Source organism: Ahaetulla prasina, chromosome 4 (assembly GCF_028640845.1).
Source record: "Ahaetulla prasina isolate Xishuangbanna chromosome 4, ASM2864084v1, whole genome shotgun sequence".
Lineage (NCBI taxonomy): Eukaryota > Metazoa > Chordata > Lepidosauria > Squamata > Colubridae > Ahaetulla > Ahaetulla prasina.
Window position 1 is genome coordinate 2,197,592 of NC_080542.1, and position 26,667 is coordinate 2,224,258.

The window sequence follows — 26,667 nt, forward strand, 5'->3', positions numbered from 1 at the left end:
TCATGGGTTGTTTTATTTTATTTTTCCTGAATTTCCCAATTCCTGGCAGGTCGGCTCCTCCCAAGCCATCCTTGTCTCCTGGCCCGGCAGAATTGACCGCAAAGGGCTGATTATTTTTCTAAATTCCAGAGTTGTGACTCAGCGGCCGGCCGAGATTTCGGAGAACAACAGAGGAGGCAGGAGTTTTCCAGCCAGCCAGCCAGCCAGCCTTCCCTTCTCCCTCTCTTTTCCTTCCCCCAATGTCTGGGGGGGGGGGTGTCTCTCCTTCACGAGGACCAGAAACTTGGCCCATTGGGAGGAACCTGCCCTCTTGGTCCCATGGCCGGAAGCAAATTTAGACATGGATTTTTGGGGTTGTTTAGGATACAAATTTCAATAGGAGGGGGAGAAGGGGGAAGGGGGAAAGGGAGGGGCCTGGCTCCCCCCTTCCCGCCCCACAGCAGCTCATTAACATGCAAATGAATTCAGAGGCACTTCCAGGCTGGAGATCTCGGCCACAACCAGATGGCCTTGCTATTTAGACTTCCAAATCCGAAGACAGAACTTGCTGGAACGGGGGTGGGTGGGGGGGTTGGGGGGTGGGGGGGAAGGATGGGGGTGGTGGTCGCTGACCACCCTTTGGGGCCCATCCCAAAGGAGCCCCTCCAGAAGTTGTGAAGGCTCCAACCCCGGAAGTTTTCAAGGGTTTGGACAACTGTTTGTCTGAAGTAGTGTAGGGTCTCCTGCTTGAGCAGGGGGGGTTGGACTAGAAGATCTCTAGGGTCCCTTCCATCTATTCTGTTCCGTTCCGTTCCATATTTTCTATTCTATTCTATTCTAATTCTATACTATTCTAAGGATTCCATTCCATTCCATATTTTCTATTCTATTTCTATTTCTATTTTAATTCTATATTCTATTCTATTCTACTCTACTCTAGAGTCTCCCAAAGAAAGATTCCAAATGGAAGGGGGGAGGGTTTGCAAAGAGAGAGGAGGGGAGATTGTAAGAAGGCAAGGGCCTTGCACCGAGTTCCAATCCCGATGAATTGCGAACCTCGGGCAATCCTGGAACGAAGTAGAAACTCCCTTAAGAGTGAGGACAGTTAACCAGTGGAACAGCTTGCCACCAGAAGTTGTGGGGTCCTGCTGCAACATGTTTAAAAAGAGAGACGGGCCAGCCCCTTGTCTGAAACGGAAAAGGCTCTCCTTGCTTGGGCAGGGGGCTGGACTAGAAGACCTCCCAAGGTCCCATCCAGTTCTATTTCTGATCCTAGGGAGGCGTTCAGACCCTCTGAAGTTTGCCATCGCGGCAATCCGTTGACCATTCCCCCCCTCTGCTGCCTCGCTAAGGGAAGGCCGAGGCCCCGCAGCCATTTGCAGCCAGGAAGGACCCAGCTTAGCTGGCTGGCACGCATCCCAGGCTGGGTGGGATGGCCGCGAGCGAGCGAGCAAAGCCGGCCGGGTCCGCGAGCCCCTCGCGCCCTCTGGCGGAGACCCGAAGCAACGGCAGAGGCCCGGAGGGACCACGTGACCAGCCCGGCCTTCTGATGGGGGTGCGCGTGCGTGTTTCTTTTTAAATTATTTTTAGCACGTATCTTCTTGGCACGATCCTCACGCTCTGCAAACACGCAGGCTTTTTGAGTTCAAGGCTGGCTGGCTGGCTTTGGCTTTTTTCCCTGCCTCGGCTGCCTCTTTTTTTTTTGAAACTTCCGGGCTTTGGTCATATTTTTGATTTTCTTCCTTCCTTCCTGGATTAGTTTCTGCATTTTGGGTTTGGTTAGTTCAGGGGTCTGCAAACTTGGCTCTTTTTAAGACTGGTGGAATTCAACTCCCAGCAAAGTTGGCTGAGGAACCCTGGGAGTTGAAGTCCACCAGTCTTAAAAGAGCCAAGTTTGCAGAATAGAATAGAATAGAATTTTTTATTGGCCAAGTGTGATTGGACACACAAGGAATTTGTCTTGGTGCACATGCTCTCAGTGTACATAAAAGAAAAGATACGTTCATCAAGGTACAACATTTACAACACAATTGATGATCAATATATCAATATAAATCATAAGGATTGCCAGCAACAAGTTAATAGTCATACAGTCATAAGTGGAAAGAGGTTGGTGATGGGAACTATGAAACGATTAATAGTAGTGCAGATTCAGTAAATAGTCTGACAGTGTTGAGGGAATTATTTGTTTAGCAGAATAGTATAATAATAATAGAATAATAGAATAAAAAAAATAAAATAAAAAAAACAGAATAATAGAATAGAATAGAATATTTTTATTTATAGACCGCCCTTCTCCCGAAGGACTCAGCCAAGAATAAAATACAGAAAGAAAATAACAATACAAAACTAAAAACAACCTTTAAAAAACCTATTTGATATGGCTACTTATAGATAAAATATTACCCTCTAAAATTTACAAAAAATTTAAAACCCATAAAATCAATTTGATAATTTAAAATTTAAGCGAGTCCAGCAAGACGAAATAAGTAGGTTTTAAGTTCAAGTTTTAAGTTTAAGCAGACCCCTGGGTTAGTTTAATGAAAGGGAAGATTTGGGGGGGGACACACGATAGCGGAGTTCCAATATTTGAGGGGCCGCCCCAAAGAAGAGAGGGAGGGGGGTCCACTTGTTCCCCAAAGCCCCTGAAAGCAGGAGAAGCAGCAACCGATGGAAACTAAGCAAGGAGAGAAGCAACTTAGAAATATGGAGGAATTTCCTGACAGTGGAGGACAATAAAACCCGTGGAACAACTGGCCACCAGAAGTTGTGGGCGCTCCATCATTGGAGGTTTTTAAGAAGAGGCTGGGCAGCCGTTTGACTGAGATTTTATATAGGGCGAAGCGTTTAGAGACCGCGTGCCCAAACCACAACCCCAAACCCAGTGGTGGGATTTAGCCAGTTCGCACCACTTCGGGAGAACCGGTTGTTAACTTTCTGGTGAATTGGTTGTGGGAAGAAATCCATTAGGGCAGAGAACCGGTTGTTAAATTATTTGAATCCCATCACTGCCCAAACCCCACTTATTTATCGCCAGATGCCAACTGAGCAATTTAACCTGAATACTGAAGTTTTAGTTTAGAAAAACTAAATTAACATACATTAACATCTTTTGTCTTACAAGAAAAAAACACAGTAACAGAAGTTTCAATGATACAAACAACATTTTGATATTTACAATTTTCACCTCAACCATAGTTTTATGTAATTATGTTTTTACATTTCTGAACTATCCATCTCCCTATATTTGGGCAACATTAATAGAGGATTTGAACCCCAAAATCAAATGCAGCCTTCCCGTTCATCTTAGAGTCACTGATGATTCACTGAAGTCATCCAGCCATCCATCTCTTTGTTTTTCAGAGAGTAAATTATGATTCTAATGTACTTGGTTGATATTCTGACTTGGCAATGACCAAAATGCTTAATTTGCACAACATGCTGGGCGCATAGAAGACCCCGGGTTGTGTTAACAGCGTCATCAAAGCTGTCTGAAGAAACACAACCTACCACAAATCCTATCGTGCTTTAGTACGAAGTACGATCCCAGTCTAGAATTTGCATCAAGGAATATGTTTAATGTCATGTTCATACAATGTACCGTCAGTTTGCATCGCCGATTTGCTCACATTTGTTGACTTTGCCAACAAAGCCACAAAAATATCCCTTTATGGATGAGGCTTGTAGTTGTACATATTTACAAATTAAATCAAGATTCAGTGGGTGACTGTACCACAGTAATATAATAGATATAGCAGTGATGGCTAACCTCCAAGATCCTTTCCAAGTCTAATGTTGTACTGTTATATTTCCTTGGCAAAGTGACTGGCCCAACGTCCTTCAGCTGGGTTTGTGTGTCTAAGGCAGAACTCGAACTCGGCTCTCCCCATTTCCAGCCTTCCTATAGGAATCTGGCCGTAATTTATAGCGCAAGGTTCAGTTTTTCCGCCGATGCAGAGCTTTGCAGCCAAGCTGGGTTTGCAGCCACAAAGGAATATGCTCAAAATGATAAAAAAGGTAAGGAAAGAGAGAAGGCGCTCTCCAGGCATAGGCAAGTCCTCGACTTACAACCATTCATTCAGTGACCAGTTATCACGGCACCGAAAAAAAAGTGATTTGTGTCAGGTCCTCGCATTTGCGACCATTGTGGCATCTCCGTTGCAGCTGTGTGATCAAAATTCGGGCTAAAACGCTGAGCTTATCGATTGAAAGGTCGGCAGTTCAACGGTTCGAGTCCCTAGTGCCGCGTAACGGGGTGAGCTCCCGTTGCTTGTCTCAACTTCTGCCAACCTAGCAGTTCGAAAGCAGGTAAAAAATGCAAGTAGAAAAATAGGGGCCACCTTTGGTGGGAACAGCGTTCCGTGGGCCTTTGGCGTTGAGTCATGCCGGCCACATGACCACGGAGACATCTTCGGACAGCGCTGGCTCTTCGGCTTTGGAATGGAGATGAGCACCGCCCCCTAGAATGGGGAACGATTAGCATGCATGTGAGAGGGGAACCTTTACTTTTACCTTACAGGAGAGAAACAGGAAACTAACACTAGCCACCGCGTACAAAGAAAATTTATATAAAATGTTCTACAAGTGGCACCTTCCACCCACGAGGTTAGCAAAAATGAACAGGAATTTATCACCGCAATGTTGGCACTGCAATTCAGCATTAAGATCTTTCTATCACATGTGGTGGTTATGTACAAAGGCCCGGGAATTTTGGTTAGATAAAGATATGGTTGGAAGAGATACTAGACCAAAACATAGATTTGAAACCAGAACTATTCCTACTAGGAATTACAAAAGAGAAACGTAGCAAAGGATTGATATATTTAATGCTGCAGGTTATAACAGCAGCAAGATCAGTTTATGCGCAATACTGGAAAAAGGAAGAAATTCCCCCCAGAAGAAGAAATAATAAAGAAAACCTTGACCTGCGTAGAAATGGATAGGCTGACATTACAACTCAAAAATAAAGGAGACAGAGAATACTATAAAATCTGGAACAAATTACCAAGGGTTGGAAAGGAGGATAAGGAGTTGGAACGAAAAAGATTTAGGGTTTGTAGAACTGACACTGGACAATATTTAGACAAATATGCAAATGAGGACAAGGGGTATGTTTATAAGATCAAAGTGGCAATGTATGGTAAGTAGTAATTTGTTATGTAAAAATATGTATGGAAATGACAAAACTAGGATGGTCACACTGTGTCCAATGTTTTTAATGTTAATAAAAAACTTAAATATTCTTTATTTTGCTTTTTTCACTAAGTAGCAGATTAGTCTTTTTGAGACTGGAAAGCTTTTTAATTGCAACAAAAATACTGCTATAGTAAGATTTTCCCCTCTTGCTTATGGTCTGGTCTAGTTCAACTATTAACTGCCTTCGAGAGCCATTGGAACATGATGTATCAAGGAAATATTCTATTATTGTCTAAATCAGGGTTGTCCAACCTTAGCAATTTTAAGACTTGTGGACTTCAACTCCCAGAATTCCCGAGCCAGCACTTGGCTGGGGAATTCTGGGAGTTGAAGTCCCCACCTTTAAGGCTGTCAAGGTGAGGCATCCCTGGTCTAAATCAATGTTTTCCAAACTTAAGCCACTTTTAAGATGGGTGGACTGGTTTCCAGAATCCCTCAATAAACACGGAATCAAGGCTACATGGTTATTCTACACAAATCTAATTCAATTAAGATGGTTAATAGCTTCCTTAGGGTCTGACGGTGAGTTGGCGACACCAAGAAATATTTATGACATTTTAAAATGCAGTTTAGAGTTGCAATCACATTTGGCGTGCTTGCGGTTTGGATCCCAATTCCTTCCCCTCCTGCCAGAAATCCTTAAAAAAAAATATTAAAAAAATAGACGCTTTGGCAACTGGTTCAGATTTATGACGGTTGCAATGTCCCAAGGACATATGATCCTCTTTTTGCGACCTTCTGACAAGGAAAGTCAATGGGAAAGCGAGATTCACTTAACAACCGGGTTACTAACTTATCAACTGCAGCTGTGGCAAGAAAAGTCGTAAATTAAGGCAAAACTCACTAAACAGATGTCTCACTTAGCAACAGAAAATTTGGGGTCCATTGTGGTAATACGTTGAGGACTACCTGTATTTAAATACAGAAAGTAAAGGGTCAGTAAATTATTACATTTAATAATGGCATAGTGGAGGTGTGATTCAACATATCCACCTCCACCCATGTGTCCTTAAGATTTTAATGTTTTTATTTTATGTTTTAATGTACATGTATAGATACTTTTTAAATATTTTTTTGTAAACATTTTTTTTATTTTTTAACAAAACATACATAAAACCATCTTCGATCCAAATACATTGTGTCGGTGGATTGATCCCTAATCTTATGTGGGACTTGCCATATACATTCCAATTAATTTATCTAAGCTTGTATTTTATCAATCTGATCTGTATCTCAACGCTATAATCAATTAATCTCTAATTAACATTTCAATTTCTCCCTTGAAATCAACTTTCCAAATTAATATTATACATCTTCAAATTCATTCCCTAAAATCAACTATATAATTTAAACATTTCCCTTTATTTTAACCTTTCTTAAATCCCTTTAACATAATTTCCCTTCTAACCACTGATAAAAGAGATCCCATATCTTATAAAATTGCTATCTTCCTGTTCTCTAATTTCTAAAGTCTATTTACTCATTTCTGCGCACTCCATCATTTTCCTAATAATTTCATCTTGCAATGGTAATTTTTCATTTTTCCAGTTTTTAGCAAACACAATCCTAGCTGCTGTCAGAACATTTACAATCAAGTACCTCAGTTCCCTACTATACGTTTCAGATATAATTCCCAGTAAAAAACTTCTGGCTTGAAGTCGATGTGTTTCTTTATCATCTTTTCCAACCACGTATGGATTTTTAGACCAATATCTTTTAGCTTCTACAGCAGCCAATAAATTTTATTAATAAATATTTGCTGCTTATCTAACCATGGGACTATTCTAGGCAGCTCTCAACGATAAAAAAAAGATAAAAATTAAAATAAAGAGGAAGTTTAAACAAAAGTAACATAATAGAATAAAACAAGGAAAAAGAAAATACAGTAGATCGATAGTTTAAAAAATGGTTATTTGGAGACACAAACACACACAGAGCTTCTGGCAACTTATTTCCTCCCTCTTTCCAGATTTTGCTTTTTTTAATAAATTTATTTATTGAGATTCTAATCCTGTAAAATACACATTAAAAAATAAAGACAATAGGGAATGAAAGAGGAAGAAGTGATCCGAGGAGGAAAGACAAAAAAACAACCAAGCATTGGCTTCCCACTTTTTTCAGCCCTGTAAAATATAAAATAATATTTTTAATTTCGCCCTCCTGTTTGTTCCTGTTTTAAATCCTTCTTTATTAAGATTATAATCCCGTAAAAAGAGACAAATGAAGATAACCAGGAAAGGGAAAAGAGGGGAAAAAACAGGCATCGGCTTCCCACTTTTTTCAGTGCTGTAAAATACAAAACAACATTGTTAATTTCGCCCTCCATGTTGTTGTTGTTTTAAATCCTTCTTTATTAAAATTATAATCCCGTAAAAAGAGACAAATGAAGATAAAGATAACCAGGAAAAGAGAAAGGGAGGAAAAAAACAGGCATCGGCTTCCCAGTGCTGTAAAATACAAAATAACATTGTTAATTTCGCCCTCCATGTTGTTGTTTTTTTTTTAAATCCTTCTTTATTAAGATTATAATCCTGTAAAGAAGAACAAATGAAAATAAAGATAACCAGGAGAGGGGAGAAAAAAATAAATCATTGGCTTTTATTGTTTCGCAGGGGAACCAAATACAAGAATAAAATATTTTTTCTTTCCTTTTCTCCTCATCCAGATTTTATTGCGTTGGGGGTTGGAAACGGGCCTAAAAAAGCAGCCCCCATAGGAAGCCTATGGATGGGGGGCACCCCCTTTTTTTTTTGCCTAGGGAGGGGGCAAAGCCCCCCTCAATCTGGCCCTCCAGGACAGAAAGCCCCCCCTCTGCCCCCCTTTCAATCTCCCCCAGCCTCCCTTTCTGCCCCCCAACCCTTTATTAGCCCCCCGATTTCTCCATTCCCTCCAAATTTGTTCTTTCTCACACCTCATGCCCTCAGGAGCCCCCAGAAATCGCTTCCCTCCTCCCCAGACCCACATTTGAGCCCCCATTATTTACATCCTCCCTGCCCCCCCAAATCCACTCCCCTCAGGCTTTCCTCAGACAGCACCCCTTAATCTTCACCCCAGGACGGAGTTTTCCCCTTTTTCCTATCAGAAGCCCACCGCCTCCATAGCAGCAACGCCCTGACCTCCCCCGCCCCAAGTCGCCCCTTCACAAATAAATCGTCCCCCTCACAACTGCCATCGACCTCTTCTGGGAGATTAATCCATCCGCTCCGGCCGCCCTCTTCCCGCAATTCCGCTAAATTGTAGCCCTCCGTACCCCCAAGAGGCTCTCGGGAGCCTTTCCGCCAAGGCCCGATTCAGTTGTGGAAGTAGGCCCCGAAGCAGCGCGCTTTCCTAAGCGCGGGCGGCCGGGCGAGCGCGCGCCTCTCCGGGCCGAGGGAATCACGCGAGCGCGAGGCCTTGCAGGCCGCCGCTCGGAGCATTCCATCCGCCTTCGACTTCGCGCTCGACAAAAGCTGGCTCTGAGAGGCACCCGACTCTCCACCCTCGGGGCCCATTCGGCCATTTTCGGAAAAGTTCGGTATGTGACCACACCCCCTCCCCTCAAGGAGCGGCTTTGTTTCCCCGCCTTTCGCAGCTCATGAATAGTCAATGAGGTGCGTCGAAAATCTTCGGGAAAGGAGCCTTCTTCCGTAAGGACTGTACCATTAGCAAAAGGGGGGGAAGGAGCAGATTAAGGAAATTGTATATGAATCTAATTTGAGAGCAAGTGCTAATGAGAAAGCTTGGCCTATAGAATAAGCTTTCTGGGTCATTATTCCTTCCTCAAATAACTTGCTGTCTTTCCCAAAAAAAACCTGCTTCCATTGCATTACGGCCACCGAACACAGTTGGTTTGAAAAACCCCAAGTAATTCCAGCATGCAGGCCAAATAACCTTTTATCCGAGCTTTTCAGAGTAACCTAATTACTTTCCTAGTCCGAGTTCCCTTGTGCACATTTCGGATCTCTGTTCAACAGGCGTTTATAAAAAATAAAAAATAAAAAGTACATTTCATTCCCCCCCCTCCAGATTTGGTTCGATCTTTCCTCGCTCTCCGGCGCCGCCTCTTTTTCTTGTTTTCCCTCGGGCCCTGGCCACGCCCCCTCCCGCTCGGAGACAACGCAGCCGCGGCCCCGCCCCTTTCGGCGTCCTCGCCCTTGCCGTTGTGCTCCTGTAACCCCGTGTCGGGGGAGCGAGGCTATATAAAGGCGGCGACGGAGCGCTTTCGCTCAGTCGCGCCGGCGAGCGCGAAGGGAGAGGACAGGAGGGAGGGGAGCAGCGGCCGGACGTGGTCGCGTGTCGGGAATCATTTCGGCGCGGCGATCCTCTTTCTTGCCGGCGTTGCGGGACGCTTCCCCGGGGGTCGAGTTCGGGCCGGCGGCGTAAAAAAAAGATCAAAACAAAGCGGAGCGTTGAGGGGAAAAAAGGCTTCTTCCGGGCTGGTGACGGACTAAGGCGGAGGCAGAGCAGCAGCATCGTCGTCATCACGTGACTCCGGGGAAAGGAAGGGAAAAAAAAAAGCGGCGGCGGACGGAAGGAAAGAAAGAGAAAGAGAGAAAAAAAAAAAGGGGGGGGGACGACACACCGCCAAGATGCACGGGGGCGCGCCCTCCGGGGACAGCGCGTGCCCGCTGCGCACCATCAAGCGGGTGCAATTCGGCATCCTCAGCCCGGATGAGATGGTGGGTGGCATCCAAAGTTTGCTTCTCCGTCGGAATTTGGGGGATGCGGAGGAAGATTTTGGGGAGGGGGGGGTTTGTCCTCGGGCTAGTTAGGGTGATTTTCTATCCCCCACCCACCCCGATTGTCCCAAGCAGCCCCCCCTCCCTCCCTAGAGTCCCAAGAAAGAGGCGGGGGGGGGGAGGAAACTGCACACTTTGCAAGTTTTTGCTGCTTTGCAAGAAAAGTTAAAAAAAATAATGGGGAGGGTCTTCAGTTATTTAGAGGGAGGGAGGGGGGGGTTTTCTCCGATCCCGCCACTTTCTCAAGCGCTCCCCCCTCCCCCACTTTTCTTTCTTGGGGCCAGCTTGCAACTTTTCCCCAAGTGTCAGCGCTTCTTTGCAAAGAGAAGAGAAATTTAGAATAGAATAGAATAGAATAGAATAGAATTTTTATTGGCCAAGTGTGATTGGACACACAAGGAATTTGTCTTGGTGCAGATGCTCTCAGTGTACAGAATAGAATAGAATAGAATAGAAAAGGAAAGAAAATATGGAATGGAATGGAATGGAATGGAATGGAATGGAATGGAATGGAATGGAATAGAATAGAATAGAATAGAATAGAATAGAATAGAATAGAATAGAATAGAATAGAATTTTTATTGGCCAAGTGTGATTGGACACACAAGGAATTTGTCTTGGTGCAGATGCTCTCAGTGTACAGAATAGAATAGAATAGAATAGAATAGAATAGAATAGAATTTTTTATTGGCCAAGTGTGATTGGACACACAAGGAATTTGTCTTGGTGCATATTCTATTCTATTCTATTCTAGAAAAGAGAAATTTGGGTGGGAAGGGTCTTGAGTGACTTCTCTGACCACCACCACCACCCCCCGCCCTCCTTTCTCCTCCACCCTTTCTGGGGGCTTGGCAAGTTTTTGCAAAGGAAAAAAATTGGGGGGGGGTGTTGTTTCCGATCTTTGTGTTTCCATCGGAATTTGAGGTTTTGGGGGGGGTGTCTTGGATTAGTTAGAGGTTTTCTATAACTCTCCCTCTTTTTCTGGAGGTCTTTGCACAGTGTTTTTTTTTTTTGGAAAGTGCAAATGCTGCTTTGGGAAAACTAAAAATGCACTGGGGGGGAGGGTCTTGAGTTACTTAGAAGGGAGGGATGTGATCACCCTGTTCTCCCAAACGGTGCCCCCCCTCTCTCTTTTTGGAAGTTTGCAGTTTTTCCAAGTGCAAATGGCTCTTCCTCTCCCCCCAAAAAAAGCATCAGGTGTCAGTCAGCTTCCTTCTGGAAGTGGCTTCACTCTGGATTGGGGTTTCTCTTCCTTCCACCCTCTACCCCCATTTCTTTTCATCCTGATTTTTAAGAGAGAAGGGCTTGATAACAACCCTTGATCCCTTGCCTAGTTTGGCCTTGTAAAAGCTGCTGCCGCCAGCTTTAGTTGTGTCTTCCGATTGTGGGTTATTCCAAAACAAAAATGATTTTATATGCTTGCTCGGCTTGCTATCTAGAGTGGCTCTGAGCCAGCAGTTGGCACCGTGGAGAAAGTTGTCGGAGTTTTTGGTTGATCGATTGATTTTATAATCTCACTGTTGATACTTTATAAGAAACTTTTAAGTAAGTTTTGTTTGTCAAATTTATATGCTGCTTGTCTTGTTATCCAGAATGACTGGCGCGGTAGGCGAGCTGGCAGCCTTGGGAAATCTACAAAGAGTTTGCTTTTTGGAATTTCAGATTGGTTTACTGAATTTTTATCCTGCCTTTATTACTTTATAAATCACTCAAAGCAGGGATTATTCCTAATCCTTTTCCCCACAACAACGACCCTGTGAGGTGAGCTGGTCTGGTCTGAGAGAAAGGAGCTGGCTCATAGTTACCCAGTAACTCCATTCTTCGTTTCTTATGGAATCCCCTTCATTTTGTATCATTTTGTATTTTATTTACCATTTTGTTATGTTGCTGCAGCAGAGAGATGGGCAGCATATAAATTTAATAAGTAGATAAAACCCAGTCATCTGATTTGAAAATATTCTGCAGGCTCAAGTAACTTCTTTTTATTCCACAATATTGCTTTTTAGGCTTAGTTTTGTTCAATGCTTAGATCTATTTGTCCCAAATTCTGCCAAGTCAGATTTTCAAGCTCCTCTAAGGCCTGGGGGGGGCGGGGGCGCGGTCATCCGAGACGGTCAAACACATCTTTCTGCCAATGAAGTAGATAAATCCTTTTTCCCCCCTTCCCCAGTTAGGAAATTCTATTCTATTCTATTCTATTCTAAACTAAAATGAATATCTTGTTGTGTTAAACATGCAGTTGTGACAATTTGAAAAAAACTTACTGGGGCGTGAAAAAAAATGGTAATCCCGTTGTCAGTAAATCTGATTTAAAAGAGATGACTAATCTAATCAGAAATTTTATTTAGCTATTTTATTTTTTTCAAGGTTTATTGGGTTTTTATTTTAACGCTTATATCAACATCAATACATGAACAGTGTGGCCTCTGAGTATGGTTCATATTAATACAAATAACAACAGTCAATTATTACATTAGCCAAACTTATATAATCCTAATATTAATGTACTTGATTATTTTAAAGTAGTTATTCAATATTTCAGTGTTCCATTCTAATGTCAATGATCTTGAATGTAAGTAATACCATCTTTCAACCTCTCGACTTTCCATCTAATTATTACTTACTGGTATTTTCAATTTATATAGAAATTATAACTACTAATATTCCCCCTAATTCTTATTTCTACCTCTATTTTTATTTTATTTATAAGCCACTTTTTTTTCTATAAGATGGCAAATATATCCAACACACTTTCCTCCCATTTTTTCCACAATTATTCTGAGGTGGGCTGGGATGAGAGAGAGGGACTGGCTCCAGGTCACCCAGATGGCTTTCATGTCTAATGTAGGGCTAGAATTCCCTATCGCCTGGTGATTGGCTCAGAGTCACCCAGCTGGGTTTCACAGCTAAGATGGAACTAGAACTCACCATCTTCTGGTGGTTGACCCAAAGTTACCCAGGTAACTTTCATGCCTAAGGCAGGACTAGAACTCTCCATCACCTGGTGATTGGCCCAAAGTCACCCAACTGGATTTCATTCCTAAAATGGGACTAGAACCTAAAACTCCCAGTCTCCTGGTGATTGATTCAAAGTCACTCAGGTAGCTGGCTTTGATGCCTGAGGCAGGACTAGAACTCCCAGTCTCCCATGTTTTTAGCCTGCTTCCTTAACCATTAGGCCAACCTTAATAAACACATTCTGCTTTTTCACTTGTTGCGTCCCCCCCCCCCCCATATTAATTTCCTCTCTGGCTTGTTGGGGTTGCCACTATTTCGTGGCATGTTCACACTTTTTAACCAAAGAACCGTCCCTCCCAGCACCCGGCGCTCACCCTTTTTTTGCTTGCAATTTTTAGAAACGGATGTCGGTGACCGAAGCGGGCATCAAATACCCTGAGACCACAGAAGGCGGTCGCCCCAAACTTGGAGGGCTGATGGATCCTCGCCAGGGAGTCATCGAAAGGACCGGGCGGTGCCAGACGTGCGCAGGTGAGGACCCCGGCATCGGTGCAATGAGCCGATATGGCAGGGGACACCACTGCCTCCTGTTTGAGAGTGGTGTGGTGGCCTAGAGGGGGATCAGGAGGCTGTGAGTTCGATCCTAGGTAGAGGCAGATATTTTTCTTTCTGGGCACAATGAGAATATATCTGCTGAACAAAACTCCGCATTGGCGACAGGGAAGGGCATCCGGCCAGTAAAACACTTTGCTAGTTCCATTCAGTTGCCCAGACTCCACCCTCGCAAGGGATTATGGGGTCATTAAAAGACGATGATGATGATCTCCTGTTTCTGTCTGGCAGGCAACATGACCGAATGTCCTGGCCATTTTGGCCACATCGAACTGGCCAAGCCGGTTTTCCACGTCGGCTTTTTAGGAAAAACCATGAAAGTCCTTCGCTGTGTTTGTTTCTTCTGCTCCAAACTGCTGGTCGACTCGGTGAGTAATGAGACCCCCCCCCCCTCCATCATGGTGGCTGAACCCATGTGACCACAATTCAGCCTAACATTTCCGTGGCTTTGGTTAAGCGAGTTTTAAGCCCCATTTTATGAACTCGCCTGCCACCGTTGTTAAGTGAATCCCTGCGGTCTTAAGCGAGTCACATAGTTGTTAAACAAATCCAGCTTCCCCATAGGCTTTGTTTGCCGGAAGGTTGCAAAAAGGGGGTCACGTGACCCTGGGACGCAGCAACCGTCATAAATACGAGTCACTTGCCAAGCGCCTGAATTTTGATCACATGGCCACGGGGATGCCGCGACGGTCATTAAGTGTGAAAAACTGCCCTAAGTCACTTTTTTTCAGTGCCATTGTAACTGACCAGTCACTAAACAAACAGTTGTAAGTCAAGGACTGACTGTATAAATTTTCTAAAATAATTTTTTTTTTTAAAAAAAATTTTTTAAATCCCAGGACATTGCGACCGTCATAAATACGAGTCAGTTGCCACGGTTGCAATTGCCCTAAGTCACTTTTGTCAGTGCTGTTGTAACGGTCACTAAGCAAGCTGTTCTAAGTCGAGAACTACCTGTGTTTTATTTCTATCTTTTAAATTTTGTATATTTTTTTCATCTTTTTAAGGCTTGTAAGCCAAAAAGTATCAGAGTTACCTTCTTATAAACACGGGCAGCCAATAACATTTTAGAAATAAATAAAGGCAGAGATTGCCGAACCCCAGTGGGGAGGCTCCGTAACACACACACACACACACCCTGCGGTCTCGTGGGTTGTGGGGCAGGAGCCATCATTCCCTGTGTGTTTTCCCCTCCTTTTCCTGGCAGAACAATCCGAAGATCAAGGATATCTTGACCAAGTCGAAAGGCCAGCCGAAGAAGCGCTTAACCCATGTCTACGATCTCTGCAAAGGCAAGAACATTTGCGAGGGAGGAGAGGAGATGGATAACAAATTTGGGGTGGAGCAGCCGGAAGGCGACGAGGACCTCACCAAGGAAAAGGTGAGAAGCCCCAATGGGGTGGGGAAGGGAAGTCAGTTTAGCCCCCCCAAAAAAAAACACCCGAAAACGAAAGCCGTTACCTCTTAGTCTTCACTCAGGAGTTTCTCCGTTTGGCTTGGTAACCTTTTCCGGGGGGTTTGGCCCTGAAATCAATCAATCAATCAGAATAGAGCTGCAAGGGACCTTGGAGGTCTTCTAGTCCAGCCCCCTGCTCAAGCAGGAGACCATATCCCAATATAGACAAATGGCTGTCCAGTCTCTTCTTAAAAACCTCCAGTGTTGGAAAATAATAATAATAGCCTTTATTGTCATTGTATGTCATGTATACAATGAAATCGACAACTCTCAACTTCTGGAGGAAAGTCGTTCCACTGGTTGACTAACAGAATAACATAACATAGGTGGAAGGGACCTTGGAGGTCTTCTAGTCCAATCCACTGCTCAAGCAGGAGACCCTATCCCACTTTAGACAAATTGTCCAATCTCTTCTTAAAAAGCCTCCAGTGATGGAGCACCCGCAACTTCTGGTGGCCAGCTGTTCCACTGGTTAATTGTTCTCGCGGTTAGGAAGTTCCTCCTCAATTCCAGGTTGCTTCTCTCCTTGGTTAGTTTCCTTCCATTGATTCTTCTCCTGCCTTCAGGGGCCTTTGAAGAATAAGTAGACCCCCTCTTCTTTGGGGCAGCCCCTCAAATACTGGAAGATGCTATTAGGTCCCCCCTACTCCTTCTTTTCTCTAGACCAGCCAAACCCAAATCCTGCAACTGTCCTTCGTATATATTACTCTCCAGGCCTTTGGTCATCTTAGTTGCTCTTCCCTGGACTTCTAGTGCAAAGTAGTTGGACGTGGTTTAGCATTATTCGTTTGTATTCTTCCTGTGGTATAATATCTTTTGTACCCGGGTACAAAATCAAGGCTTAGCAAGGAATAATTTCTCTTGACGCTGTCAAATCACTCTTTCAAATATTCTTTCAATCAGCGTTTCCTAATCCTTAAAAATCAATGCCTGATTATTTATACACCGACTTTATTCCTTTTACAAAATGACTCAAGGCAGCAAATATATCCAGCATGCTTTCCTCCTATTTCCCCCACAATGACAACCCTGTGAGGTGGGCTGGGTTGAGACAGAAGAACTGGCTCAAAGTTACCCAGCTGGCTTTCATGCCTAAAAGCGGGACTAGAACTCCCAATCTCCTGGGGATTGCCCCAGTCACCCAGCCGCCTTTCATATTGTTTTTACTTGGTTTGACCGAAAATAAAATTGATTCACTCTGATTTTCAGCTTTGGCATGGTTTTGTACAGCATTGCCATTGCCGGAGCTCCTTAACGGAAGTTAGTCATTAAACAGGGAACCTTTTCCCTCGATAATAAAATACAAAAATATCAATATTTGTCAGTCGAGTCTCAACCAGAAATAACCGTCTCAGATTCCATCTGCCTGTTGCCCGGGAAAACAGCCGTTTCCCTTCCCAAGGTCTGAATTTCCACCGGGAAATTAATACGCAGACATTAACACCTACCTGTGATACTCTCCCGCTACTCTTCCAAGGGGAATTTCATCAAAGCGTGCACGCGTGTGCCCCACTTGCCGTTTCCTTTTTGAAAAATGGATGCTCCGTGTTTGTCAACAAGAACAAAACTCCAATTAACGGCTGCTTTTTATCGTTTCCCATCAAAATTTCCTTACAGGTCACCCAGGGCAATTCTGCTGATTATTCCTTAGTTTTCTTCTGAATTAATCGAATGGATGCCCACTTAAGAGAAACCAAGAGGTCCCAAGAAGCCACTTGGTCTAATGGAGCTTTTTATAAATTAATTGGGTCTGAATTCAGCCTCAAATCTACCCGGCTTGATTGGGGTTTCCTGTTAAACTCAAAGAAAAGGTTGTGGAAACACACAGCACATGCACACAATTAGGTATTAATAGGGAGGTGAATTTCAGCGCGGTCACATGGTTTGCTAACGTTCTTTTAGTTAGTCCTTTAAAGACTATTCAGATTAAAATAGAAGTGCTTGCCTGGAAGAAGAAGAACTTCAGAAATATATTGTCCCGAGCGAAAATATAAATTTCAGGAGAATAGAGCACAGCTTTTGGGATCAACTTCAATTTTGCGCTGAAGGCTCGTCAGCTGCCTTTTGTTTTTAGATTTTTCTTTTTATTTTGCCTGTATGGTTTTTATAAATAATTCAAAGCAGTGCACAGACCTAATCCTCCTTCCTCCTTCTATTTCCCCCACAACAAGAGCCCTGTGAGGTGGGTTGGGCTGAGAGAGGGACTGGCCCGAAGTCACTCAGGTAAGGCAGGACTACAACTCCCATCCTCTTGGTGGTTGGCTCAAAGTCACACAGCTGGTTTTCATACTAAGGCAGGACTAGAACTCCCGTTCTCCTGGTGATTGGTCCGAAGTCACTCATCTTGCCTTTCATGCTTAAGGTGGAACTAGAACTCCCATTCTCTTGGTGGTTGGTCCAAAGTCACCCAGCTGGTTTTCAGTCGCAAAGCAGGGCTAGAACTCACCGTCTCCTGGTGGTTGGCTCAGAGTCACCCAGATGGCTTTCATGCCTAAGGCAGGATTAGAACTCACCATCTCCCAACTTCTAACCTGGTGCCTTCACCATTGGACCAAACTGGGGAAAACAGGAAGAAAAGGCGTATTCGGTTTGTCCATCCTCTGGAAAGTTACTTTGTAAACAAAGGTGGGATAAAAAAAATTATAGTATCGGGTTTCCTTTCACCCCTCCCCCCCTTCCAGTGATGACTTCTTCCCTCCCTTCAGGGCCACGGGGGCTGCGGGCGCTACCAGCCGAGGATCCGCCGCTCGGGCCTGGAGCTGTACGCCGAGTGGAAGCACGTGAACGAGGACTCGCAAGAGAAGAAGATCCTGCTCAGCCCCGAACGGGTCCACGAGATCTTCAAGCGGATCTCGGACGAGGAATGCTTCATCCTGGGCATGGATCCCAAATACGCCCGGCCGGAATGGATGATATGCACTGTGCTCCCCGTCCCTCCGCTGTCCGTCAGGCCGGCCGTCGTCATGCAAGGCTCGGCTAGGAATCAGGTGGCTGCAAGCGGCTCGGGTGGGGTGGGTGGGAGGCTTGATTTGAACCCTGACCCAGTGCCGAATTCGCAGCAGGCCTGGACGCTGTCTTAGCATCCACCCAAGCTTCCAGGGGGACTCACTCGGGGAGGGGCCACGACTTGTCATTAGTCGCCCCAGCGAGCGGCCGGATGCTGACCCCCAGCCCCTTCCCTCCTTCCCCTAGGACGACTTGACTCACAAGCTGGCCGACATTGTCAAAATCAACAACCAGTTGCGGCGGAACGAGCAGAACGGGGCGGCCGCTCACGTCATTGCGGAAGATGTCAAGCTCCTGCAGTTCCACGTGGCCACCATGGTGGACAATGAACTGCCTGGGCTGCCCCGGGTAAGTGCCTGAAGAATGGGTAGGAACAGCCCTAAGGACGTTCCCCCCCCCCCCAAAAAAACAAAAACAAATCCTGGAATAATAATTCTCTATCGCTACCTCTGGAAGATGGGTGGACTTCAGCTCCCAGGATTCCCCAGCCAGCGTGTGTGTGGTTGCCCTAGCCCAGCGATGGTTAGCCTTTTTGGTGCCGAGTGCCCAAAGCATGCACACATGTGCCTGAATGCACACTTATGTGTGCGCAAACCCCCAAATGCAAGGGTCCCCTGTGCATGCGCCCCGCCCCTTGCACATGGGCACTCATCCCCCACACCCTGTTTTGGCTTCCAGGTTGGTGCAGGAAGCTTTCCAGGCGCAAAACAGGGCGCGGGGGGTGGGGGGCTTGCATAGTGCCCCCATGCCCCGTTTCCAGACCCAAAACAGGGCACCGGGCGCACGTGAGAACCCCCAAATTGCAATGCGAGCACCCCCCCCCCCACGCATGCGTGGCAGAGACCCGAAGATCGGCTGGCCTGTGGGGGGCCCGTACATGCGCAGTGGAGCTGGGCTGGGGGCTGGAGAGGGCTCTGCCTGCCACCTGCGGCACATTTACCATAGGGTCGCCATCGCGGACCTTGCCCATCTGGAGGGGCAGTAGATTGGGGGAATGCCAGGTTAGCCTAAGCGAGCGTTTCTCTTATCTTGGCCAGTGAAAGATAGGCGGAGCTCAAATTCCCAGAATTCCCCAGCCCAGCAAGGGCTTACCAGAATTCAGCTGGATAGAACCAGAAGGAAATGTGGCTTAGACTACCCTTATCGCATTTTGAGGGGGTGGGGGGGGAAACTGGGTAACTTTCTTAATAGACGGTGGGAATGCGGTCGACGTAATATATCTTGACTTCAGCAAAGTGGGAAAAAATGGCTGTCTGGGGGAATCCTGGGAGTTGAAGTCCATCTATCTTTAAGGTAGAGGAAAAACACTGCTTGTAGGGCAAAAGACTCCCATCTTTGGACTTGCCCTTCCTTCCTCCAGCGTCTGAGGGGACCATATAATCCCAGTTTACCTGGGCAACAGTCTAGACCAGGGGTTTCCAACCTTGGCAGGCTGAGGAATTCTGGGAGTTGAAGTCTACAGGTCTTTAAAGTTGCCAAGGTTGGAGACCCCCGGTATAGCTAGGAAGCGTTGTGATCTTAAGCTGCTAATTGAGTTGACCCTCTGAATGAATTTCAACATTGCAAAGGCGTTTCCCTTAAATCATTAATTATTAAGGAAAAATTATAGGGCCGCCCAACTCATTCCTGGTGACGGGGGGGGGGAAGGGGGGGGAGCGCTTGCAACCGTAAAACCCAATCAAAACTCCTAAACCCCCACTTCCCCACCGACAACAATCCCCACATCACCCTACGGTCTCCAGGCCCCGTTGTTGAAACCATGTCTCGGGGGGCCTTTTGGAAGAGTGTCAAAAGTGGGGACCGAGCTGATTTCCAAAGGACGCAGTGGGCAGTCGAGTTCCTCGATTGCAGGATAAGACAGACACCCCCAAGGAAGCGGCTGTGGAGACAGGCAGAGGGGGTATCTAAAATCCCACACCCTGCCATGTCGATCCCCCCCCCTTCCCCAAACCCCTGGGGGGTCCTTTTTAAAACCAAAAACCATCCCTGTGTGCCCAGAGGCCTGATGCCCGCTCTGGCTTTGCCCCCCACTTCTGACTTCTGCAGGCGATGCAAAAATCCGGCCGGCCTCTGAAGTCCTTGAAACAGCGTCTGAAAGGGAAGGAAGGCCGCGTGCGAGGGAATCTGATGGGCAAACGGGTGGATTTCTCCGCCCGGACGGTCATCACGCCCGATCCCAACCTCTCCATCGATCAGGTGGGCGTGCCACGCTCCATCGCCGCCAACATGACCTTCGCCGAGATCGTGGCGCCTTTCAACATCGACAGGTGAGGGGACGAGGCTGGCAAACACACACACACACACACACCCTCGGTGACCTGGCGCTTGCTGGTTTGGCTGTCTCTTTGACCCTCTTGGCTGCCCCCCCCCGCCCCCAGACTCCAGGAGCTGGTGAGCCGAGGGAACAGTCAGTATCCCGGAGCCAAATACATCATCCGGCACAACGGAGACAGGATTGATCTCCGCTTCCACCCGAAGTCCAGCGACCTTCACCTGCAGATTGGGTACAAGGTCAGTCTGGCTGGAAAAGGGGAGTGTGCGTCTGCGGGTGGGGTGGGGGGGAAACTGGTCCCAGTGGGGCAGAAGAGTGGCCCTAACTTGGGGGTGAACCGAGATGGCCACCAATGTCGTGTCCCACCCCCGCTCCGACGAACGAGTCCGTAACAAATTTGGCAACGAAGCCTTTACGGCTTGCCAAGTTCCTTCGAGGTTTATCAGGGCAGGCAGGAGTCCAAGTTGTGACTTCAGCGATAGGGTCCGATATCAGCAAACTCGATAAGACTTTGCTTGACTCAAGGTTGGAATGCCAAAAGCAGGTCCTTTATATAGGCTGTGGGGTGTGGCTCCATGACTCAGCATTTATCCAGGCCTGCCCCACCCTTCCTTCTGCTGGCGTCACCTCTCAGATCTCCGGAAGCGAGGGTCCTCCCACTTTGAATTGTCTTCAGCTGGATCTGCTGTCAGCTTCTGGGAAACGGGGGGGTCGGAGGGAGTAGGCCTGGGTAATTGCACCACCTGGCTGACTTCCTGCTCTGAAGGCTGAGCCAAAGGAACACACGCTGTATGAGTGAGGTTTATCGGGCTTGTCCTTTCACTCCTTGAATCCTCTCCGGGCATGGGGCCAGGGCTGGGGGCTGGAGGCATGACAGGCCGTTCATCTTCATTATCAGACTCGGAGTCTGATAAAAGGTCTGGTTGGAGATGGGAGGGGCCGGCTGAGGAGAGGAGGGAGGACGAGTCACAACAACCAAGGAAACCGCGAGTCCGATCGTAAAAGGGGCAGGCTGGATTATCTTCCATGCCAACTCCATGTGGGCTACGCAGATAGCGCGCGATTTACAACAGTTCCATTTAGTGACGGTTCAACATTACAGCGGCACTGAAAAAAGGGGGGGGGCTGGTGACCCTTTTTCACTGTTACGACCCTTGCAGCAGCCCCGCAATTCAGATGCTTGGCAATTGGTTCGCACTTAATGACCGTTGTCGTGTCCCGAGGTCACGTGATCCCCTTTTCCGACCTCCTGACAAGCAAAGTCCAGGGGGGGGGAAAGCGGGGTTCACTTAACAACCGGATTCCTGACTTTATCACCTGCACTGACTCGCTTTAGCCAGTGTGGCAAGAAAGGTCATAAAACGGCGCAAAACTCCCTTAACAAATGTCTCACTTAACAACAGAAGCCTTTGGGCTCAATTGCGGTCGTAAGTCGAGGGCTACCTGTAGATAGTCCTCGACAGACGACCGCAATTGGGAACGGGCTGTCTGTTGCTAAGCAAGGCGGTTGCTCAAACGAGCCATTTGATGAGCTGCTCCTAAAGCCCAGGGGGTTAAACGGATCACGTCAGTGACTCACGGTCGTTAAATGAATCCAGCTTTGCCGCCACTTGAACTCCGCTGGTTGGAAGCTGGCTGGGAAAGGTCACAAAGGGAGGGTGGTGGTTATGTGATGGGATGTTGCAGTCGTCGTAACGGCACGGTTGCCGAGTGCCCAAATTTTGATCACGTGACTTGTCGGGATGCTACGACGGTCATAAATCTGGGCAGCCGGCTGTAAGTCCCTCCTTTCAGTACTGCTGTCCCTTTGGAAAGTTGCTAAGTGGTCGTGAGTCAAGGACTACCTGTACACCCCCTTTTTAACAGAAAGGACAGAAAAACCATTCTGCAAATCTTGGCAGTTTCTTTGTTGTCCTAACACAGAATTGGGGTTGGTTTTTATCGGGGGGGGGGTCTACTTTGCCCTGGGCTCACCTGGATTTTTCTTCTCTCTGTCTCTCTCACTGATGACTTCCTTCCCTGCTCCCAGGTGGAGCGACACATGTGCGACGGAGACATTGTCATTTTCAACCGACAACCCACTCTGCACAAAATGTCCATGATGGGCCACCGAGTCCGAATCCTGCCCTGGTCCACCTTCCGGCTCAATCTCAGGTTGGCTTTGTTCCTCCTGCCGGAGGCTTTGAACCCTTCCTCTTCCCTTCTGAGCCGTTTTCGGGGGGGGGGGGTTGGAGATAAGTTGTTTGCATTTATTTAGCTATTTGTTATCCCACCTTGATTGTTCTTATAATGAAGGACTAGAACTCACCGTCTCCTGGTGATTGGCCCAAAGCTACTGTTTGTTTGATTGATTGCCTCAGCTGGTAGTATAATTTCCTGCAGAAAATTTAGAGGCAAGTCTCTAAATAGAAACGGGGAGAAAAGCCTACCGCCATTTAGCACTGATGACGTTACCTAGTCGGGTCATGAAACGTCTGCAAGTAAACAACCCAGCTCAGAGAGCACGAAAGACCCCAGAGTTCAGCCTTAACCACCCCCACCCCCTCCGCCACTTGAGCCGTATGGCTAGTTGCAATTGCATTGACGCTGATGGAATTGCATCTTCTGCCCCTGAGTTGTGAAGGGACCACATTATCATCCCAGATACAAAGCCAGATTTAACCCAGCTTAGCGCTCCTTCCGGGGCCTCAGTTTGCAAAGGGGCCAAAACCCGTGGCTGACCCCCACCCCCATGTCCTGACAGGGATTTTGTCTCTTTCGCCCCATCAGTGTGACCACCCCATACAACGCTGACTTCGACGGCGACGAAATGAACCTCCACCTTCCCCAATCGTTGGAGACCCGGGCGGAGATCCAAGAACTGGCCATGGTGCCCCGTATGATTGTCACGCCCCAGTCCAACAGGCCTGTCATGGGCATCGTGCAAGACACGCTGACGGCCGTCCGCAAGTTCACCAAGAGGGATGTTTTTCTGGAGAGGGTGAGTCCATTTCTTGAGCAAAAAGGGCTCAGGAAACGGAGGTCGGCTTTGTTATTCTTTTTTTTTAAAGTTTTTGATCAAATAAACATTGAAAACATTGGACACAGTGTGACCAACCTGGTCTTGTCATATCCATATATATTTGTAACATAACAAATATAATTACTATTTAACATGAGAGAACCGGAAGCGTTGTGGTGAGACTGGCTGGAAAGTAGCAGGCTCCAACGAGCCTTGCGAAAATCCAGCCAGACAAACCGCTGTCGGGGGGGGGGGGAGTCTTCGGACCGGATCCGTCTTGCATGGACGGTGAAGGAGAGGCACCTCGGACGACCAAGAGGAACAGGCAAGTTCCTCGGAGGAAACTCTTTGATCCGGCAGGCATTGGGACTGTCATGAAGCTGAGGCAACTGGAATAAGATTTGTGCAGGAGTGGTGTTTTTGGACGGAGTATTGTTACCAGGTGAGTGAGTGGCCAACTCACAGGTAAAAAAGTATTTTAAAATTTTCAAAAGAAGTCCCGGAGCGGAAATAGCAGCTAATTGGCACTGGGGAATGTTAATGAAGGGAGAAGAACAAAACAAGTTAAAGCACTAAAGCCCAGAACGGAGCTTGATATTTGGATTCGGAGATAGTTTCTGAGCAAGATTGGACATAATCTTAAAAGTTTTGAACTTTGAAGGAAGAACAAAGCAAAATTCAAAATAGAAAAACCTTGTAAAGGAAATTTTTCAGTTGGATTTGAACTTGGATTTTAAACTGGAATAAAATTAAGAAGAGAAAGAAGAAACTTGAAAAACATTTGATAAGCGAGTTAATACACAAATTGGATATCTTGCGACTTTGTTGATTTGAAACTTGTGGATTGGAGAGAGACATCTGCTGGCGGAAAAAAAGCACTATAATGAACGATTTGAAATCTGGAAAAAATTACAGTGACCTTGAGCTTCAAGAGCCGTGAGAAGTTTGAAGGAGGATGTGTTTTCTTTTAAGCTATTTGAGCTCCACAACCAAAGGAGGTAGAAAATAATAAAACTAAATTGGAGTTAAAAACAAACCAGAACGGCAAAAATGTGGCAGGAACTAATTGAGATGGTTAAAATGATGCCGTATCATTTAATCTTGACAGAAAAACGAGAAATTATGACACAACATATTCAGTTGGATAAAGAGGCTAAGAATGAGAAGAAAACAGCACTGAAGACATTGATGATGAAAAATTAAATGATTACATTGGTAGTAACAATGAAAAATAGAGAAGGGATGGGAGGAAACAACCTACAAAAAAGAAACAAACTAAGGAAAGAAAAGGAAAGGGGAAAAGGCTAGAGGAAAATATTTTTAATGATTACACTGGGATTAACTGGCAAAAATAGAGAGGAAAGGGGGGAAAGGATTAGGCACAAAAAAGTTAAATGATTACACTAAGATCAACAGTGGGGAAATAAGAAAAGTGAGACGAGAAAAGGGGAATAGATCAGATGGGAATTTAGGGCAAACTAGACAAGTAAAGGATTTAAAAGTCGAAGGATACAGAACATAATTATAAAAAGAAAAAGAGGGAATGGGATAAAGGGAGGAAAATTTTAAGAGGTGGATTGCTGGATGGACCAAGAAAAAATGGTTAAAGGAGTAATTAATGGAAAGGAGGAAAGGTAATATGATATATACCCATAAATTATAAGTTAGCTGTATTATTAATATTTGTGAGTGTAATACGAAATATATTGTGTAATACGAATGGTAGAAAGGAGAAAAAGGGAAAGGAGGAAAGGAAATATCCTATATACTTATAGAATCAAATGAACTGTATTAATATCAGCATTGTAAAAATTCAATTATGATCTCAATTGTGAAATACGAAAAGAATGGTAGAAGGGTTAATATGATCTGATGTATTTAGAAGGGGTTAAGATATGGAACTTCAAATGAAATTGCAATTGAATAAGATATTAGAAATTAAGAAAAAGAAGATGATTATGAGATTACGATAATGTTTGTATCTGAAAAAGATATGAAAAACAAAACTGAAGAAATATATTGTTTTTGGTAAAATAGTAAAATGATTTTAATAGGGAAATAAATGATAAATTGATCCACCATAGAAAATAATTGACATTAAGACATAAATGTGAAATATCAAGCTATAATTTAAAAAAAATAGAAACGAAGGATTGAAATGACTATGTTTAAATTAAAGGGTTTCAATAGAAAAGAGGAAATAAGAGGAAACAAATTGATAATTTACAAATGTGATGCTTGAGAAATATATGTGATAAATGGAGAAATAAGACAATGGAAATGAAATAAGATTAAGATTAGAGGTTAGGGTGGATGGTAATATTGATTATAAATTAAATATTAAGTAGAGATGAAAAATAAAAAAAGTGAATAATATGGCAGAAATTGAAATATATAAATTATATTTGGGAACTACTTATGTTATAAGCGGTAAATTTTGACTCGGTCAATACTCTATTCAGAAAAAATGTACTGTTTGTGTTTAAAAAAATAAAACAATTTTAAAAAAAAACATACATTGATACTTTGTTTTTATATACATATCCCATATCCCTTGTCCTCATTTACATATTTATTACATAAATATTATCCACTATTAATTCTACAAACCCTAAATCTTTTTTGTTCCAACTCCTTTTCTCCTTTCCAACCACTGATAGACTTTATTCCAGATTTTAAAGCATTCCAGATTTCTTATTCTTGATTGCAGCTAGTCCTCGACTTACGACCACAATTGAGGCCCAAATCTCCGCAGCTCAGCGAGGCGGTTGTTAATTTTGCAACCTATTTGACGAACTTTCTCGCCGCAGTTGTTAAGCGAATCAGGTCAGGTTAAAATTGAGTCACGCAGTTGTTGAGTGATTCCAGCTTGCTAAATTGGCTGGTCAAAAGGTCGCAAAAGAGGATCACGTGACCCCCGGGAGACGACAGCGACCGTCATAAACAGGAGTCTGTTGGCCAGCATCTGAACTTTGATCACATGACCCCCCCACGGGGGTACTGCACTGGTCGTAAGTGTGAAAAACATAACACATTTTTTTTTCCATACTGTCGTCACTTTGAACGGTCACTAAATGAACTGTTGTAAGTCCAGGACTATCTGTAGGGTTCCTTATAGAGAGTCTCAGTCATCCAGGTCCATGGACTTTTTCCAGGGGCTTTTTCAGGGGCAACTGGACTTGAACTGGTTTTTCTTTGTAGATGTTTCGCTTCTCTTCCGAGAAGCTTCTTCAGCTCTGACTGAAGGGAACGGAAGGATTTATACCAGGGGTGAAATATAAAATTTGTTACTACCTAAAATTTGTTCGGTGGGCTTGGTGTGGGAGGGTCATGTGACTGGGTGGGCATGGCCAACTTTTTTTTAAAAAAAAACTTTTAAAAGCATTTTTTCTTCAACCTCTTCGGCCGAAGAGGTTCTAAAAAAAATGCTTTTAAAAGCCTCTGATGATCAGGCGACTCAGCTGGGCAT

At 45.2% G+C, this 26,667-nt stretch overlaps 1 protein-coding gene and 1 long non-coding RNA gene across 2 annotated transcripts in view; one reads left to right on the forward strand and one right to left on the reverse strand.

The window, feature by feature from the left end:
* Positions 1–3,063: 3,063 nt before the first annotated feature.
* Positions 3,064–8,663, reverse strand: LOC131198448 (uncharacterized). The gene is made up of 2 exons (XR_009155081.1): positions 8,352–8,663; positions 3,064–6,084 (listed from the first exon to the last, which is right to left on the reverse strand). It is a non-coding gene; the product is annotated as an uncharacterized LOC131198448 (long non-coding RNA).
* Positions 8,664–9,396: 733 nt separating this feature from the next.
* The window catches only part of POLR2A (RNA polymerase II subunit A), a 43,788-nt gene continuing 26,517 nt past the window's right edge, over positions 9,397–26,667 (forward strand). The window contains exons 1-10 of the mRNA XM_058180813.1: positions 9,397–9,833; positions 13,250–13,382; positions 13,695–13,831; positions 14,671–14,844; positions 17,625–17,906; positions 18,112–18,273; positions 19,972–20,192; positions 20,304–20,436; positions 22,227–22,351; positions 22,967–23,177. Coding sequence (XP_058036796.1) covers positions 9,744–9,833; positions 13,250–13,382; positions 13,695–13,831; positions 14,671–14,844; positions 17,625–17,906; positions 18,112–18,273; positions 19,972–20,192; positions 20,304–20,436; positions 22,227–22,351; positions 22,967–23,177 — 1,668 coding nt within the window. The 5' untranslated portion in view covers positions 9,397–9,743. The remainder of the gene's footprint in view (positions 9,834–13,249; positions 13,383–13,694; positions 13,832–14,670; positions 14,845–17,624; positions 17,907–18,111; positions 18,274–19,971; positions 20,193–20,303; positions 20,437–22,226; positions 22,352–22,966; positions 23,178–26,667) is intronic.